This window comes from Anoplopoma fimbria, chromosome 2 (assembly GCF_027596085.1).
Source record: "Anoplopoma fimbria isolate UVic2021 breed Golden Eagle Sablefish chromosome 2, Afim_UVic_2022, whole genome shotgun sequence".
In the NCBI taxonomy this organism is placed as follows: Eukaryota; Metazoa; Chordata; class Actinopteri; order Perciformes; family Anoplopomatidae; genus Anoplopoma; species Anoplopoma fimbria.
The window spans coordinates 11,492,519-11,510,315 of NC_072450.1; the positions used below are offsets into that span (position 1 = coordinate 11,492,519).

The following is a 17,797-nucleotide window of genomic DNA, read 5'->3' on the forward strand; positions in this document are numbered from 1 at the left end:
GGTGCAAAACCTTGCTCATTACCTGAATCCCAGGTCACTGTGAGAGTAATTGAGCGGATTTGTGAGAGCTTCAAAGCTCCAGGCTTGATTCATTAAGGAGACATCTTTCCCCCGGTTGTTTAAGGCATTTCCTGATCCTGATCAGAAGTGTGTTTCCACCACAGTGCCTTTGTGATAACATAAAAAATAGACGTAAAAAAAAGAGAAAGCCTTTCAAAGTTTGAGGAATAATGTGACTCTTCACAGCTTTTAAAAACCTCTTTTTCCATGCCCCTGTGATAACTCTGAAAAAGTCTAATAAACAGGGACTCAATTTATCTAAAAAATGAAGTAGCAAATGGAATATACCTTTGGAATAGACAGTAGACAATAGACAATAGCTGCATGTTTTTCATTATTTCTGCTCCTTCTTAGATCTTCAAGGTTGGTCGTTACTCCTATAGTTTTAGTGCAATAAATAATACTCTAGATGTTTTTGGAATAGCCAAGTCTTACATTGCTGAAGAGGTTTTGAAAGAGTCGACAGGTTCAAACAATACTTTTTTAATTTCAGTTCTCTCATGACAAAAAGGGATGGATATGGAGGATTTAATATCAGACAAGGCCCTAAGAGATTACCTATAGTCAATACTTCTCTCACAGTTGACAACAAAATGGACCTAAATGTGGTGTGCAATAACAGCTTCTCTATACCATCTGTGTGACGGCATTTCAGAGTGTTTCCATGACAACTTCACATGAATTTTCACAGTAAATCTTTTAGAATATCTGCAGTTGTGAGGCTTGTGATGGAAGTCTATGCATAACAACAGTAAACAGACTCAAAACAAGACTGTAAATGCTGCAACACATCTGATTACTCAGCTTACTAGCAACAGAAGTACAGAACAACATGTCTGAATGGAAATCAACGTGAAGACTGGGTGAGCAGTCTCCTTTTTTTAAATTTTCTAGAAAGGCGATGACATTTTTATTCACCATTGTTTTGTTGAAACTATGACACTGTTTCCTTCAGCACAGTGGAAATGCTTTATTTTTTAAAAATACCCTTGGAGGCAGTTGGAGGTGGAAATTGCCCGCGGGTGTGCGTGCATATAAAACGGTAATGGGGACAGACGGACACAAAGCGCTGTTTGGGTGCTGTGCTCATGAAAGGGCAATCCGCTGATTGAGCTGTCACATTCACAGATGCAGTAATAAAACTAAACAGGGCAATTACTGTAGATGGAGAACAGTAGACGGCGGAGGGGGGCATGCAATATGTCCTCCCCTAAAATACCCTGATGGGAGACAACGAGACAAAGCAAATGTAGCCTTCTGTAATAAGACTGGAGGGGGGGGGGCTCTGCTAATGTTAACAATGACAAGCACAGAAACATCTCAGTGGATGTCAGTGAAGCTATCACCTAATCTGAGAGACTTAGTTACTGGCTGTCTAAACCTGATACCGTCTTTGGAAAATGAACCATTTATCAGAAAACTGTTCAACAGAGGGAACATCAAAAGCATTTTTTTTTTTTTAATTTAGGAAAGAAAGAAATAGCAAAAAAATTAATAAAACACAATGTCTGGCAGGATGACTGGCAATGTTTGGCAGGATATGATTATCAGTAATGTCTGGATAGAAATAAACTACTGCATTGCCATCTAGTGTACAAATATATGAATAACATACATTTGGTTAAAAATCCTCTGTATGGTTTGTATTTAAGAGGCACACATGTTAATACAGCAACCCAGTACTTATGATTAAATGTTTGTACGATTAAGAAGTAAACAAACGTGATAAAAGGAATCTGGGCCGGCACAAGGTGACCTTATAATTGCACATCTGTATTTTCAACAGACTGACTGGACCAATGCAATACATTTACAGTCAATGCCACCTATTAAACAGGAAGACAGGCTCAGGAGTTGATGAGGTAATCATGATCACATTTATTATACATCCAGTCAAAACTGTCATGAACTTTGTGGAGCTCAGATATGATACTGTATGTAAATTGGGTGAACAGGGTATTAATAATAATTAAAAAAGATGTATACTGTATGTCTAAAGCCATAATTTCTCTTGTCTGAGAAGCAGGATGCTTAAACGTGTTCCTGCTCTCTCTCTCTCTCTCTCTCTCTCTCTCTCCTTTATAAAGGCTGATGTCTGTGGGGTTATGGGCTCAGAGTCCTGGGCCTCCAGCAAATATGAGCTCCAGGGCAGCCTGGATGTCACCATCTGTGGCCTGCAGCGCCCTCAGCATCAGATCCTCATCCTGGATCCCCATGTCCCTGAGCTGCTGCATCTGGGACTGCCAGCGGCCCTAGAATAACAAAAAACACATTCACTGAATGAGTATTTTATCCAAAGACCAACCAGTCTAAAGCGACAATCCTGTTCAGTCCAGCCTCATTTTAGCTCTGCATAAATGATTTACCGCTGCAGTGTATGCCAGTAGGCCAGTTACCATTTAAATATAGTTTGATATTTCAAAGTATATTTCCTTAATGAAACCAATATGTTAGGTTTAGTCTGTGAGTCGACCTCCTCACCTGTAGAGCGGTCATGTTGGAGGCCTGCAGAGCTTGCTGTAGAGCCTGGCTGAAGAGATCGTTACTGACCGGGGTCCCTGCTGGCATCGGGGCTACGCCACTGGAGGGGTCCGACTATGTGAAAGACAGAAAAGAAAAAACAAAAGATGAATATATGTATCTGCAATAATGTGTCAGAGATTCTGTTTTCATTGCATATAAATGTATTTAATGTGCAAACATTTTAATCATAAGTCATTTCGAAATTGGTTCAGTAGTTAAATAGCGAAAAATAAGATAAGATAAAATAAGATATTCCTTTATTAGTCCCGCAGTGGGGAAATTTACAGGATTTACAGCAGCATAGAGGATAGTGCAAACAAGAGACATAGAGAAAAAACAAGATCAAAAACAAGTATTATAAATAAGCAAATAAGCAGTAAAAACAGTAAAGAATATAAAAAGAAAAAAACAAAAAGGTAAAAAATATTAAATAACTAAAATATTATATATACAGACAGAATAACTATTAAAATGTTTCTTATTCCGAATGTAAATACACCTCACCTGGCTTGAAGTTGTTGGAGTGACCGCACTGCTGTCAGGAGTGCTGGCGAGGGCCAAAGCTGTCGCCAGCTCGCTTTGTGTTATTGGTCGAGGGCCCGTCGCTCCACTGTGGCTCAGAGACACTGGTCGCATTCCCCCGGAGCCTCCTGCTCGGTTGGAGGGACCTGCTGGACTTCCCTGTCACACACATTAAGATAAACAGAAATAGCCCCTAGCATCATCAGTTCTCTTTTACATGATATCTGATGTTGAGTGTCGAGCAGAGTTACTCACAGACTGGAAATCGTCCTCGTCGTCAGACATGCCCTCAAACATGAAGCCCCCTGCCAGATAAAAAGAAGATTTATAGTGAAAAAAATTGATTAAAAGGGCAGAAAATGAGTTGTACAAGCCTCTTTTAACATATTATAGATTTTGCCTGTTTTTACTGCATCATCGTGCTTCCTCACCTGGCATATCACTGTAGGAACTGGCAGAGACGTTGCGAGAAGAGCTGCCGCTGGATTGAGTGGGCATGCTGCCTGCCACAGAGTGCAGGACTAGGATGATGGCATTGACGAGGGCTGGGTGGGAACTGATCAATCTACGGAAATGACAGAAGAGCTTGGCTGTGAATTTAAATTACCTTCCGTGCTGTACTCCCCAATTACGTGTCACATCAGAGCCAATAACAAAGAAAAGCCACACTCACACATCCAGCATGCTAGGGTCTGTGAACTGCACGAACAGATCTTTGTCTTGGAGCACACCTGAACACGTAAAAGGGCGTTAGGGGAAATGTTACCATTTGCATATTTGCATGGTACAATGAGATGGCATAGCAGTATTAAGCAGGTCTTACCGAGAGCAACCGGGTCCGACCTGAGCCCCGGTGTAGCCACAATGATCTGATCCAAAGACTCTTTATTTGTCAGCATTTTATATACCTAAGTGTGGGGAAAGACAGTTAGTCCCATTTGTAAATGTAGCATCAGGGGTAAAAAATCTACAGAAACTCAGTTAGTGTAGAAAAGTTGCAGGAATAGTAGCGCTAGTAATTGTTCATATAGTCAAACAACACTTAATGAACAATATGTTGGCTGTTACTGAACATTATTGAGTCTAATTTACATTATTATACTAAATCAATTCTAATTTAAATTATACATGACTGGTGCTGACAAGTATTTCCATCCACATCTGTGCCAATCTAAATGGATCAATATCAATAAGGGAGGAGCTCATACTGTATCAGTTTATGGCAAAGAAATATTTACATTCTCATCTGATCTGTTGGTTTTCTAAATCTGTTTGTGCCTGGTAGGTTTGCGCCACGGTAAGCTGCCAGTCTATAATAGCTAAACCTGTTCCTGTTGAAGAGAATCTTCAGCCAGCTCGAAGCTGCCAAGGATCCTGTTTACACGTCCACTGAAATGCATCTAGAGTGATCCAATCAGAGGTAAACGGCTGAGAACACAGGGTGTCTGTACGCAACGGACTGAGGAGAAACATCCAACCACCCAAGACAAATACCCTCAGGTCAAGGATGTGCTTGTCCAAAAATGTGTTAAGTCCAAACACACCAATGCATTCCTGCATTTGGCAGTGAAGTACAAATTATTTACCTATTAATTCACTTTTTACTGTGTGTAAGGCATGGCAAAGCTACCAGATTTGACTGGATACAGTGTATTGCCAATGTCAGATAACTCAGACAAGTTTAGATTGAAGAAAGGATGAATTCAATTTAACCAACTACCCTCTTCTATAGCTGTATGGCCACTTGCAAATGTGCAAATATATATATACACAGTCCCTGTTCTCCTAGGTATATAATTCAATTAGAAGAGAAGTTAAATCTGATCACAAGAGGTTAATCAGGGCGCATTTCAGATTATATTGTAACGGCAAGTCTGAATGTACCTGAGTAGAAGCATAACTAAAGCCTAATCCTTTGCCATTCAGTTAAAACTGAAGGCTGAGAGATTGAACAAAAGACCATCGAAAAATTAAATTAAAGATAGTTATTTATACACATTCTATCTACTACCCTAAAATAATGATCTAAACTTAAGCATGTAGGTAGATCAAATGGGACATAATTTAAACTTCATGGAGCACATTTTGTTCGGGGGTCATGGGCAGCATGCTGTGCTCGTTCCTGTGAGTGTTCCCTACTCACTGAGTCTCTGTAGGCAGAGTTTAGAGAGTGAAGAGCAGCATGAAACACCCTGAACTCCCTGGCTGCAGTTGCTCTGTTTACAGGCTCTAGAAAAGAAACACACCCACACTTTAAGTTTCATTGACAGTACAGCTTAAACACAATGTATCCCAATGCTTAAATGACAAACATGCATACCTGAATTGTTCGCTGAGTCTGGCCAAGTCTTTTTGAGGATGTGTAAGGTGGATCCCGATTGAATCCCACAGGCATCCAGAGTCAAGTCGTCCTTCAGTTTCCGCCCACAGTGGACCAGCTCTGATACGAGACATGAACAGAGACAGAACATTTAAAAAGGACAAAAACAATGTGTATACAACGTACAACAAAAGCACACAAACATTGAAACATTTATTAAACAGCTGATTTATTTTGCTGCCCCCGCGACCCGGCCCCGGATAAGCAGAAGGAAATGGATGGATGGATGGATGATTTATTTTTACACACCTATTAGTTCAGGATCTGGGATGGTGTCTGGGATCTGTGCTGCCACCAGTTGTTTCACAGTAGCGATCCTGTATCCTCCAGGTGGGACATCCCCTGGCATCATGTCCGGGAAGTGGAAGGTGGATTTGGGCCGATCCACCAGCTTCAAGGACAGGTGCCAGTCTGAAGAAGCCATCTCTAACTTTTTTCACAAACAGAACACAACCTTAACATGGCGTACAGATGTGATCAGTAATTACTGGTGTGAGACTGAGGTAGCTACAGTACCAGTCAAAAGTTTGGACACACCTTCTCATTCAACTACTTTGAAGAATCTAAAATATAAAACATATTCTGGTTTGTTGAGCATTTGTTTGTTTACCACATAATTCCATATGTGTTCCTTCATAGTTTGGATGTCTTCAAAATAAAAATAAAAATAAGGAAAAAACATTGAATGAGAAGGTGTGTCCAAACTTTTGACTGGTACTGTATAAGTAAAATGATATATTATAATTCCACTGTGCTTTCATTTGAAGATATATCATGTAAAATAATGACACTTCTATTTTAGTTCAGTACCCCATACTAAAAAAAAAATAAACATTAGACGAATAACACAACGATTAATTTAGAGGAGGGACTCATTTATCACCTCGTTTATTATTTGGGGGGTTTTGACATGAAACGTGACGTTAGCAGACCTTGGCAACCCCGGTTAGCTGCTTAGCTTCGCTAAAGAAAACATGCCGATTAGCTCAATTAAACGTTAACTATTCATAAACTGTGTCTGGTAAAGAACAATCACCTAATACAACCAACAGACACGTCAGTCATAAACACCACTAAAAGTGCTGTCTTCGTGAAAGAACAGCACACTCACTCACCATCTTTGTTGTTGACACTCGATTCACTTCCTGGTTTTGGTCACGTGGTGAACGATACGTTCACGTCCACTGGTCCAAACCGGTTTTTTTTTTTAAACATCCATGATCCAAACCAAGTTTTTTTTTTTTTTTTCCTTTACCTCTCCCTGTCTTTCATTGTTTTTTTTTTAACCATTTACAATCCTAAATCCTCACCCTTCTTCTCACTCACTCCTCTAGACAAAAAGAAAACTGTTGAAGCCAATTTAAATAATCAACCCCGGCTTTTATTGACACTATGTGTCCATAGTATGACGTTACCTCTATAGTTTTAAGTATACAATATAACCACCTTCACAATTTATTTTCTTGCTCCATATTCAAGATTTTCTTAGGTTGTCATGTCTTGGGCAAACGTGATTCCAGACAGTCATTTTATGGTCCACATGTCCCATTTTATCCTCATCTAACTCAAAGTATGCAGTTTAATATCTGGGTGTTTCAATCACCATATAGGCTGCGGTTGCAGTGATGCGTTTAAGGACCATATGATAAATGAAGATACAACTTATCCGGTATAAAGATTAAAATAAAAATACTTCCAGCTGCCCACAGACAAGCTCAGTGTGAACTAAAACGCACTTAAATAAATGCAGTTTAGTCTACAGTATGTGGTAATAAAACGAGGGAGATATCGGTGTGTTCATAAATGGTTAACTGGGGGTCGGGACTCCAGAGTCAGTTTTCTCCCCTCGGCATGACATCACTGCTGGACAAAGCAGCAAGGAGTGGTTACTGAGGAGAACCGTCCCAAATCAATGGAACAAACCCACAGACTGAGACATAAACCCGACGACCAGACAAAGCACTAGTCCCCTCGGCAGCAGTTTTAAGAGGAATTAACTACTCCGGGAAATAACATCTGCTGCTCCGCGCAGAGAAAATAGTCCCCGCCGGTGGATGGTTGGTGCTTTCTAAGTTTCGCCCTCCTAACATGGTAAGCCTTAAGATATAATGTGTCTGTGAGAAGAGCTAACGGTAATGTTATCATAATAAAGCATAACTTTGAATTTGTGTTATTCTCAAAGACGTTCAGCAGCTGTCGGGGAGCAGAAGAACCCCTTGAACTCCACGTAGGATAAACTGGTTCACATAGTTGGCTCCATTCATTGGCTCCATGTCATGTCTGCCAATTGTGTTTGTAGTTTGGCTAAGCTACACAGAAGGTGTACAGTTTCACATAATCTGTGAATGAAGTCGACTGCGCCCCCTCTTGACGGAAAGTCAACACTGCAGCAATGCAGTTAATCTGTGTGATGGCAACTTCCATAACTCAAAATGTGGACATAAAAGTAATAGTTACAGAACCAGTCAAAAGTTTGGACACACCTTCTCATTCAATGGTTTTCTTTATTTTTTATTTTTTATTTTTTTCTACATTGTAGATTAATATTGAAGACATCCAAACTATGAAGGAACACATATGGAATTATGTGGTAAACAAACAAATGCTCAACAAACCAGAATATGTTTTATATTTTAGATTCTTCAAAGTAGTTGAATGAGAAGGTGTGTCCAAACTTTTGACTGGTACTGTATGCGTTTGCATTTGGGCCATTTCGCTGAATAGGTGCTTTTTTCCCCCAGGAGATAATATGCATATTTTTTTCCCCCAGATAAGTAACTGTATGAACTCTCATTTATGAAGCAAAGTGTCCTTCTCTTTGTCCTGATTATACTACATCATGTCAAACCTCAAAAACACTGCAAAATAGGATTTCAGCCTGTCCCCATCTCTAACACTACAATTTACCATGAAATATAATGATTAAGATCCTTTAAACATGCTTTTTTGTGTGACTCTATTTGCAATTTAGACTTTTAATATATTATCTCATGAGAAATTGATAATATATTAGTTAAAATACACATATCCGTTGTGTCCTCAGTGAGGTTTACTCCCTTTCTCTCTCTAAAAAAAAAGACATCACACAAGTCACATGATTAGCCTCATTAGTCTCTTGAAAAAAGAAGCATTGTTGTTTGTTTATGTATGTCAATCTCAAAGTACACTCCTGTTACCTAAATTATTTCTTATTGTTAATATATTGTTTTTTTGTTCATTTAGGTACTAAGTCTTCTCATGCTATTAGAATTGATGTCATGTGGCTACTTTAAATGCATATGCCAATGTATTTGTGCTAAAATACCTAGGAAAGAAATGAATGAAGTGAATGTAGCATAACATTTGATACTTAAACATGTGTGTTAAATGTGTAATGAAAAAAGTAAAAAAAAAAAAGTATCATTTTGAAAAGTTACAACATGTAAATGGCATTGGTTGGGCAAAACTGCCTGTTTGGCACTGGCAAGTGATAGGATTGTTTCCCCAGTGATGCATTAAGGTCATATGTTAGTCCAATTGTTGCTTTTTCTTAATAAATCCTCACTCAGTCAGTGCAATAACTTAGTCCATACAACTACACGTATGGACTTGTATAAGCAAAAACATATATAAGTATGCTTTCTTCTCTCTCTCTCTCTCTCTCTCTCTCTCTCTCTCTCTCTCTCTCTCTCTCTCTCATTCATAAACTGTACCAGAATAAGCGAGGTGACAGTGGTTTCCTACTTGAAGTTCAGAACCCCACAAGGGGACCCAAGACAAATCTGAAGGGTCAATAAATAATTAACATAATAGAAAAGTATACAATACGTATACAATACATCTTCCTGCTACACTGTATTATGCTTATTTCTTTTCTGACCTATGACAAATGGAAAGGTTTCGGAACCATTGGGATAGGAGATGCTTTACTCCAGACTGTAATGAGGAGGCTGCCTGGCCTCGTGCTGCCTTTATCACATGATAGTGCAGCTGTGGTCTGTTGGCAGGTGCAGCTTCCTGTGAAAGTATGAGGAAACCGTTTGGATTTGTGTAGGAAATGATTTCTGACATAGTGGAGAGATAATGATGTTATTTGACTCTGTACAGCACGCTCGCTCGCATTTTATCTTGCCAGGGCTGTGATTGCATTGTTCATAGTACTATTTCATCTCCATATTAATACACATATATGTCAAGCTGCCTTGAGATAAAGGTCACTCTCAATTGGCTACTGTGGCTTTTAAAAAAAAGTAGGATGCTGGAGTATAGGTCACATTGCATACTGATCCTATACACTTGTCTGGTCTTAAGGAGAAACATAGGCCCAGTTCTCACTGCCTCATGCTACTTATCAGTGAGAAAAATAATGTACAATCTAATACTGCATTATCTTATATTATTGGATGCTGTATGACACTGATGCATGGCCTAGTGTGAATGGTCAATTTGAGTGCTTGTAGTTAAAAAGAAAGTTGTCAAGTAAAACCTTCACACAACGTCTGACCCAAACAGCTTTGAAGTTTAGTTTTCTTTTTTAGTTTGACAAACTACTGTATAGTTTGACAAAGTATTGCACTAATTGACTTCATTTCTATGGGGAAAATTTCCCTCCATGAAGTGAATTCAGTCGACCGAGGGATTGCTAAATTCTCCCCACCGCTGCCATATGGATTTGAAAGGCTCACTTTCACCCGACGACGTAGACCTTTTATGGAACCGGTTTCCTCCAGGTTGGAAATGTCCCCATAGCCAAGGGTTGAATGGTTCCCAATGGTTTGAGGAGCTATGGCAATGGTGCCAGCCATATGCCAATGAGACATTTAAGCAGAAGGTCAGTAAGATTAATTATTTTAATAGTTTTTAAGAACGGCTTTGTCATGTAGGAGAAGAGTGGACTAAAGAACAGTAGTGTCAGTAAAAAGACAAACTGTCCGATTTGCTCGAAAGAATACTGCAATGGTACAATGCCCATGGCGAAATAGTAAATCTTAATGTTCTGTGATACTTCATAGTCATTTCTCTTTCCTTTTGACCTCAGTAAGAAGCTTAATAATCCTTAGCGCAGTGTCAGAATGAAATACACGGGTGATTATGGCTCAAAAGCTGCCGACCAATCACTAAACGATTTTCAAGACATTCAGACTGTTACACAGTCATTCACTGACGTTTATTTTCCATTTTAATGGTCTTCAACTTAGAGAGCACCGTTATTAGTTCATTTCTTGAACAGCATTAAAATCTGAATAAAGTACCAGGAATAGTTTTGGTATGTTGGTTTGATATAGTGATAACATAGCCTTTTTTTCAAAATACAACTTTCAATAATCATAAAACTTCAAGTTTATTGTGTCATTATATTCTTAAGGTTGCTGCTTGTAAGTGTGGTCAGCTTGTTTTGAACTCACGACATTGAAGGGACTTGTTAAAGTTCAAGCATAAAATGAAAGGAAGTATAAAGAGTTAACTTGCTGGCATGGGGTCGGAAAAAGTGCTTGAGTCATTCAGTAAAATTCCCTTTGATGGCTTCCTGGTGTCTGGACAGCACAGGCCTAGTCAGACTGTGGTTTGGTGTGTTGGCACATTTCAGTTCATGCGATCCTCAGGGCACTGAGCAGATATACTTACAGTAATCTTGCCCCTTCTGCTCTTTCCTTCACGGAATATTAATGCAGATGTTTGAATGCCTGTGCAGTGAACAACCCTTATTCTCTGCCTCTGAGGGTAAATATCTTGGGAGATTCAGATCGTGTTACAAGCATCTCTTTTGAGTTTGTCTCCAGCAAGCTAATGCCGTCTGTGAGTCCAGGGAGTGAATGTTGAGTGTTCTGTTATGGAAACTTAGTGATGAAGCTGCACTCCTGCCCACATCCTCTCTGCTGAAGCCATAAATGGAAAAGGTTTTGGTTCAGCCTGAGGTGGAGCTACAGCTTTCATCAATATAATCATTCATAGTAATAAAATACCCATACTGATCTGTAAGCGGCCCTCCCCAATTTCATTGTATTTCTATTTGTCCAAAATGTCTAAAAAAACAAAGTCACCTGAACTTGTAGTTTGTAGATTTGTGTGACATTTAGCTGCCGTAACGTTTCTCTATTTTTGATTGGTGGGGCTGGACAGCTTCTAGCATCAGAAAAAAGTTGAGAAACAGCCACAGTGGTCACTGCAAATGTTGAATAAGAAGTGGAAAAAGTTAAAACAATTTTCTCAAGTATTCGAAAAAACTTTTAAAGGCGGATATATGCTTGTTTTATAATATTGTCAGACTAGTATTTTCTGTTTCCTTGTCAAACAACTGCATTTATTACTATCAATGGTCTTAAAAACAGAAAGAAAAAAAGTGTGTGTGTGTGTGTGTGTGTGTGTGTGTGTGTGTGTGTGTGTGTGTGTGTGTGATATGTGTGTGTGTGTGTGTGTGTGTGTGTGTTTGTCAACAAACACAGAAATTAAAGTGACTGTTTTTGATCCTTCACTCTGGATGTGAATATTGTAAATGACAGCATTGTGTGATCACAAAGTCATACACTATTCTTTTTTTGTCAACAAACACAGAAATTAAAGAGAAGGAGAGAAGAGATTTGACTGTTTTTGATACTTCACTCTGGATGTAGAACATTTTAAAGATCTAAAATCTAAAATTCTTTAAACAAACTTCTAAAAACACAACTTTAGATATTAAACATTTTCACACATCAAAATATAAATATTTAATTATCTAGATGGCTAGTATCTTCATTTATTTATGGAAAAGAAGATTATATTTTCATATTTATGGGATTTCTTGATTAATGGGTTGACTCACCATCATCACAGATACTTGGCTTTTATAAAGAGGAATTGAGAATGAAGTTAAACAGGAAGACATCGATTACAAACCACAAGAAAATGAGTGTAAAAAAAAAGCATGATCATGTGCTCTTGTGCTAAGAAAAGTTGTCACACCAACTCAGTTATTGACAGGAAACCAACAGTTTTTTTAACTGTTGGTAGATTATTGCTCACATTCCTTTCTGCTTGCATAAATGTCTTGCATATTATAACCCAATACAGATATCTGGAGAAGATATTCAACGACTCAAATGACTGTAGAATCTTTCTAGATATGTTTATTGGTGATCTAGATCAATGAAGTAGAAATAACCCATTTGGTTGAAATGCTGAGTCTGTTTTAACATCTTCCCTTCTCTGTTTTTGTCTTCCTCCTTTTTGTACTTGACTAACTTGCATCTAATACATTCTGTGTATCCATCTTTGTGCAGTGTGTCCCTCTAGCTTTGAGATATTCATGAAAATCTGATATTTTTCAAATTGCAAGTTATTAGTTTTGTGCTATTTTATTATGTATAATTAAAAAAAAAAGATCCTAATGAGTTCAGTTTTTTATGCTCAGAAATGTATGTGTAAGACATAGCTATAGTCCACAGATCATAAACCAAAAGACATGCAACAATCAAACATGGACACTTTGAAACTGTAGCAGTGAATTAGATTTACAGCCTTGCTTTTGTTTACACAATTATTTATAATAGTTGACTCTTGAACATTGGCTTACTATCAATGTTTTATCTAAAACACAATTACAAGTAGTTTTTCTCTCAACAAATACAGATACAAAGAGTGACCTCTACCAATCTCTCTGAGAATGATACCTCATAAATATTTCATGCTTGGTGGAGTGGAAGTAGAAGGACTGAGGATAGTTTTGTCTGCCTCTACTCACTCTTTAAGTAGTGTTTTCCCTCTAGAAAGCAGAAAGAATGAGTTAGCTTGGCAATTTCCTGTCAGCTTTGGAAGTCCCCATTTGTCATCACAGCTCCACTCCTTCTGAAAGAGAAAAGCCTTGAGGGGGCCGGAGAAAAGAAAGAAATTGTCTAATTCAGATAAATTTGTTAATCTAGAGAAAAAAAACCAAAAAAAAACATCTATACTGTCAAACAGACAGCTTCATGAAAAATGTTAATCTCAAACTCCACCCACTTGAGAGACTAAGCAATCTGAAACAAAGGCGTATAAGACACTCTTTTATGTCTCACTTCCTAATCAGCCTTCTATCCGCTTCTAGTCTTATTTTGCAGTGCTATTGTGTTTCCATGTCATTACAATCTTCCACCTCCTCAGACGTCTGTGTGTTTTTTTCCCCTGCAGCGCCGTGTCTGAAGAAGTTGACCTGCGGTTTGGAATCCACCCTGGAGACCATGCTGTCCCTCCTGCTTCCCGCAATGCTGGCCGTCCAAGCTATGGGTGGGTGTCGCCCCTGCCTGTGCCCTGCCATTAGATCAGAATCACCGCAATGGGGGAAAATGCCACTGACTGTTAAACAATATGCCCTGCAGGGTCTTTTAGTCTTCCCCCTTCAAAGGCTTCACTGGACAAAACAACAGTTCAAATGAGGCTACTCCCAAAAATAATGTGCCAATACTTTAAAAGTTATAAACCCTCCTCGTTTAAACTCTAAACCATCCTGACAAGTTGACAAAGAACATATTCTTATTGATATAGACTTCCTGCCTCAGGGAGTAAAAAAGGACATTTTTCATTTTTAAGTTGAGTTTACACAGGGTTACAACTGCGTGTGCTTTTTATATATTTTTGTGATAATTCAGCCTGTAAAACAGAATAGCTTTGACCTTTTCCAGACAGGTGAGGAATAGAGCTTGAGGCTAGGGTGAGGCCCCTCGATGAAAAGTGCTCCAAGTGCAGTTTTCTTCTGCTGTGACTCAGGCAGTGGGGTGTGGAAGTCATCCTCTTATATTTATAACACCGGGAAGCACTGTGGTGGTTGATGTTGCAACTGAAGATTCATAACTCATGCACTCAAAAGTTTTACTTCAGTAGAAATGGTTGCTCGAAGAAAAACCTGTGTCATCATAAAAGGAGAGACAAATAGCCTTTGCAGGCATGATAACGTCTCAAGACACGGTGAATAAAGAAGGGAATTGGTAATGTCAAAAGAGGGATCGGCAGTGCATATATTTTAACACCAGCCTTATCCCAGTCAGTGTGGGGCTAACACATAATGTAAATTAAAATCTGATAGCAAATGCTATTTCTTTATATTAATGAGGAGCCTAAAGAAGGAGGTAGTCAGCTCTGAAAGTTTTTTTTTTTTTTTTTTTTTACAAACTGGACTCTGCATACTAGATACTACATACTACCCACAAAGTTCACAAAAAACTTTAAATGTCCAAACCACCATCATTTAAAACAAGCTATTTTTCGCCTTTTCTGCTCTCTGGTTGAGCAGACACAACCTCCTATCAGCCATCAGTAGCACATTTCAATCTTGACTCAGTGGACATGAGTGTCTTCGGTGGTTCATTAGGGACCTATTCTCTCCAAGCACAAATGGGCCTGCGGCCTGCTCATTACCGGCTGTGTGGCATCCACTAACTCGCTCCTCTCACCGGGAGGGAAGAGGAGGAGGAGGTGTCGGGGACTGATGGAGCTCTTTAACTCACGGGTAATGGGCTATTGTAGCTCACACAATGATTCAGTTTCTCTCTGCTAACTGGAGCACTAAGTGAATTAGCTGGAGTCTAGTTTGATGCTATAGTCTGCATATGAGACATTGTATTATGACACAAAAACACTACTTGCCTTTCGAAGTTTATTTGACTTAGTGTACTATTTGTAACTTCAACTGTTCCACCATCTTCAAAGAGTTAAGGTGCAATACAGACAAAACAATCCGACTTCATTTTTCATTCTGTTTTAATTAATCTATGGAGTGCAGTGGAACAAACTTTGTAACATTGTTGACAGACATATTTATGCAGTCATATTTTTTTTTACCAGTATAGGACAACAGTAATTATCTGAGTAACTAATTAAAGGTCAATTTGGCTGCCTTTGATTTATAAACGGCCGTGTTGTGGCTGCTGTTGGTCACCCAAACAGAAACCCTGCAGACTTGTGTAATTATATGAGCCGCTGTGTGTGTGTTTTTGTATGTGTATTTGTGTGCATGTCTATGTGGTTATGATTCAGGGTCTCCCAGGTCCCCAGGTCCCTCCCTGGGATTACTGGCTGTAATCTTCCCTGTGTTCAACCGTGTCATTTCTCGATAACTCCTGCAAGTGCCCATATCAGTAGACCCGATTCCACTTTTGTGGTCTCTGGCGACACACTTCCTATCATGAGAGCAGTATTTGTGGAAGAAGAAAACACAAGGACAGCACACGCCAACACTGTCATCCCGACGCAGTAACATTGTCTGTGTAGCTCCCAGCTGTATCCTGACTCAGTAGTCAGATGATGGATCATTCTCTGTGAAAACGCTCCCTGATGTTGCACATACAGTGCTGCACAGCTGTTGTGTCACTGCAGCGGGGAAGAGGCTTGTCTGTGAGGGGGGGGTTATTGTGTCTGTGCTTAAGTGCACTATTGAGGATGCCAAAGTAAGAGAAATGTGCGTCTCCATCCTAGTCTGGCTTTGACCCTTGACACTGCCGATTGCTTATAATGGCTTCGTTTTTTTCTCATTTCTCGCTCTCATTATAACCCACACTGGTTATACAAATGTCAGCAAAAATGTGTGAAAAATGTCATTGCATATGTACAGTAATGACTGAACAGTAGTTGAATACAGTAGCATCCTTGGCTCACTCCAGCACCGCACACAGCAGTGTCAGCCAGTGGCAGAGCTAACAGGAGGCTGTCTAGCTAATTGCTTGTTGTTGTCAGTCTCTGTTCAGTTAGCACAGCCGCTGGGCTGCCAGAGCTCGCCTTGTGCAGCTCTTAGCGCCCAAACAATGAAAAGACAATTGTATCCGTGTAAATGCAGAAACGGAAAAGCTGACCCAATTTCACTCCCAGTGATGGGAGCTGTAAGGTAATTCAAATTAATTAGCATAATTGGATAGATTGCATCTAGCATAGCAGTCAGCAGGCACACATTATGGCGGGGCTGCGGAGCGTGAAAATAGGCCGCTCATGTCTGCATCTCTGGTGTACTTTTTAAAGGTCTGCTAACTCTCAATGCCCTCTTCCTGTCCTCCTTTTCTCTTCACAGCAATTGATTCCGCGGAGAGGGGACACTTTAGCGTGTGCGGAAATTCAATTTAGGGTTATTACCCCATATCTGTGATGTTCTTGCTAATTTGATTGCGTCCAGTGAAGTATCCTTTTAAAAACAATCGAGGACAGGCTCAACAAAGATTGGTTTCGCCGCAATGCATACATAATGAGCAGCCTCTGTTGGCCTGCCTCTGTCTCACCGTTTCCCCAGCTCTTCTTTTTTTCCTCACAGTGCGCTCACTGTAACTGAGTGCATTACCCAACAAGCACCTCATGATTATTTCAACAAGTCCTTAAAAAATTTTTTTTTTAGGACTTAATATGCCGAGATTGCAGTTCTGGAGGGGAAGAGGGGCCCGCAGCCATATGTGGGTCTGTTGTGTGCCTAGTGGGCTGTGATGAATGGGTTGAACGGATGCTGGTCTGTGCTTGGAAGGCATCACAGCCGCTGACTCGCTGAGAAAGTAACACGGCAGCTGACACAAGGGAGACACCCGCCTCCAGGGTGTTGCCCCGGTGACGTGGCGGTGGTGATGACAGGCGCAAGGGGCTCTGTCACCAAGACGACGAACAGCTGGCGGCAAACTGACCCCATGCATGACTCTGCAAAGGACATGAACCTGTGAAAGAGCTGGAAAAAATCATTTCATAAGACAGCAGATGGATAACACCTTCCTCATCAGAGAGATCAGAAAATATAAGTCTTTCTCATCAACTCTTTCTGGCTCCTCTGTAATGATGACCTTGGTGTTTGTAGGCCATTAGGATAAATTAGCTGCACTCGAGTCAGATCTGACATTGTGACCCTCCTACTACTTGCGATGCTTCATTTTGCACCACACCGCTCCTCTCCTTTCCATCACCGGCCTCCTGCTCATCAAAGTCTCTCCGTCTCTCAGGTTCGCAAGCCAGAGACTTGTCCTTTATCTTTCCACTGTTCTTCAGCCGGCCATATTATCTGACTGCCGGAGCCCATTAAGGGGTTATTGACGGGAAATGAGATGTCATACATCTATGAAGGAAGCAAGACAGAGGGAGCAGAGATAGGGAGCAAGAAACGGAGCGGGGAAAAAAAGAAGAGAAAATGGCACAAAAGTGAGTCCCATCTTGATTTATGACTGGAAATAAGCAATATCAGAATCCTTGTCTTCCCTATCTGCCATCACCTGTTTCTCTCCCTGAGTGAGGGAAGTCACACTCCCAAATGAGTTCCTCGAGCAAAAATGTGGGAGGAAGAGATTATGTTCAGAGCTTAATGTTGAAAGTGACCTCTTTACACAACAGAAGGCTTCAAGTCTCACTTAATCTCATCCATAT

General features: G+C 39.9%; 2 protein-coding genes across 4 annotated transcripts in view; one reads left to right on the top strand and one right to left on the bottom strand.

The window, feature by feature from the left end:
* Positions 1-1,904: 1,904 nt before the first annotated feature.
* ubl7b (ubiquitin-like 7b (bone marrow stromal cell-derived)) lies at positions 1,905-6,691 on the bottom strand. 3 transcript variants are annotated; one of them, XM_054612753.1, is made up of 11 exons: positions 6,601-6,691; positions 5,735-5,915; positions 5,426-5,545; positions 5,249-5,334; positions 3,929-4,013; positions 3,779-3,836; positions 3,537-3,670; positions 3,361-3,410; positions 3,088-3,264; positions 2,542-2,655; positions 1,905-2,312 (listed from the first exon to the last, which is right to left on the bottom strand). In XM_054612753.1, the coding sequence occupies exons 1-11, from the start codon at positions 6,601-6,603 to the stop codon at positions 2,172-2,174; spliced, it is 1,149 nt and encodes a 382-aa protein (XP_054468728.1). In that variant the 5' UTR covers positions 6,604-6,691; the 3' UTR covers positions 1,905-2,171. The 3 variants fall into 3 exon arrangements, with proteins under 3 accessions (XP_054468728.1, XP_054468746.1, XP_054468737.1); XM_054612771.1 differs by lacking the exon at positions 6,601-6,691 and adding an exon at positions 6,522-6,543; XM_054612762.1 differs by lacking the exon at positions 6,601-6,691 and adding an exon at positions 6,369-6,478.
* Positions 6,692-7,268: 577 nt separating this feature from the next.
* The window catches only part of cd276 (CD276 molecule), a 64,585-nt gene continuing 54,056 nt past the window's right edge, over positions 7,269-17,797 (top strand). Inside the window, exons 1-2 of the mRNA XM_054614897.1 lie at positions 7,269-7,576; positions 13,610-13,705. Coding sequence (XP_054470872.1) covers positions 13,660-13,705 — 46 coding nt within the window. The 5' untranslated portion in view covers positions 7,269-7,576; positions 13,610-13,659. The remainder of the gene's footprint in view (positions 7,577-13,609; positions 13,706-17,797) is intronic.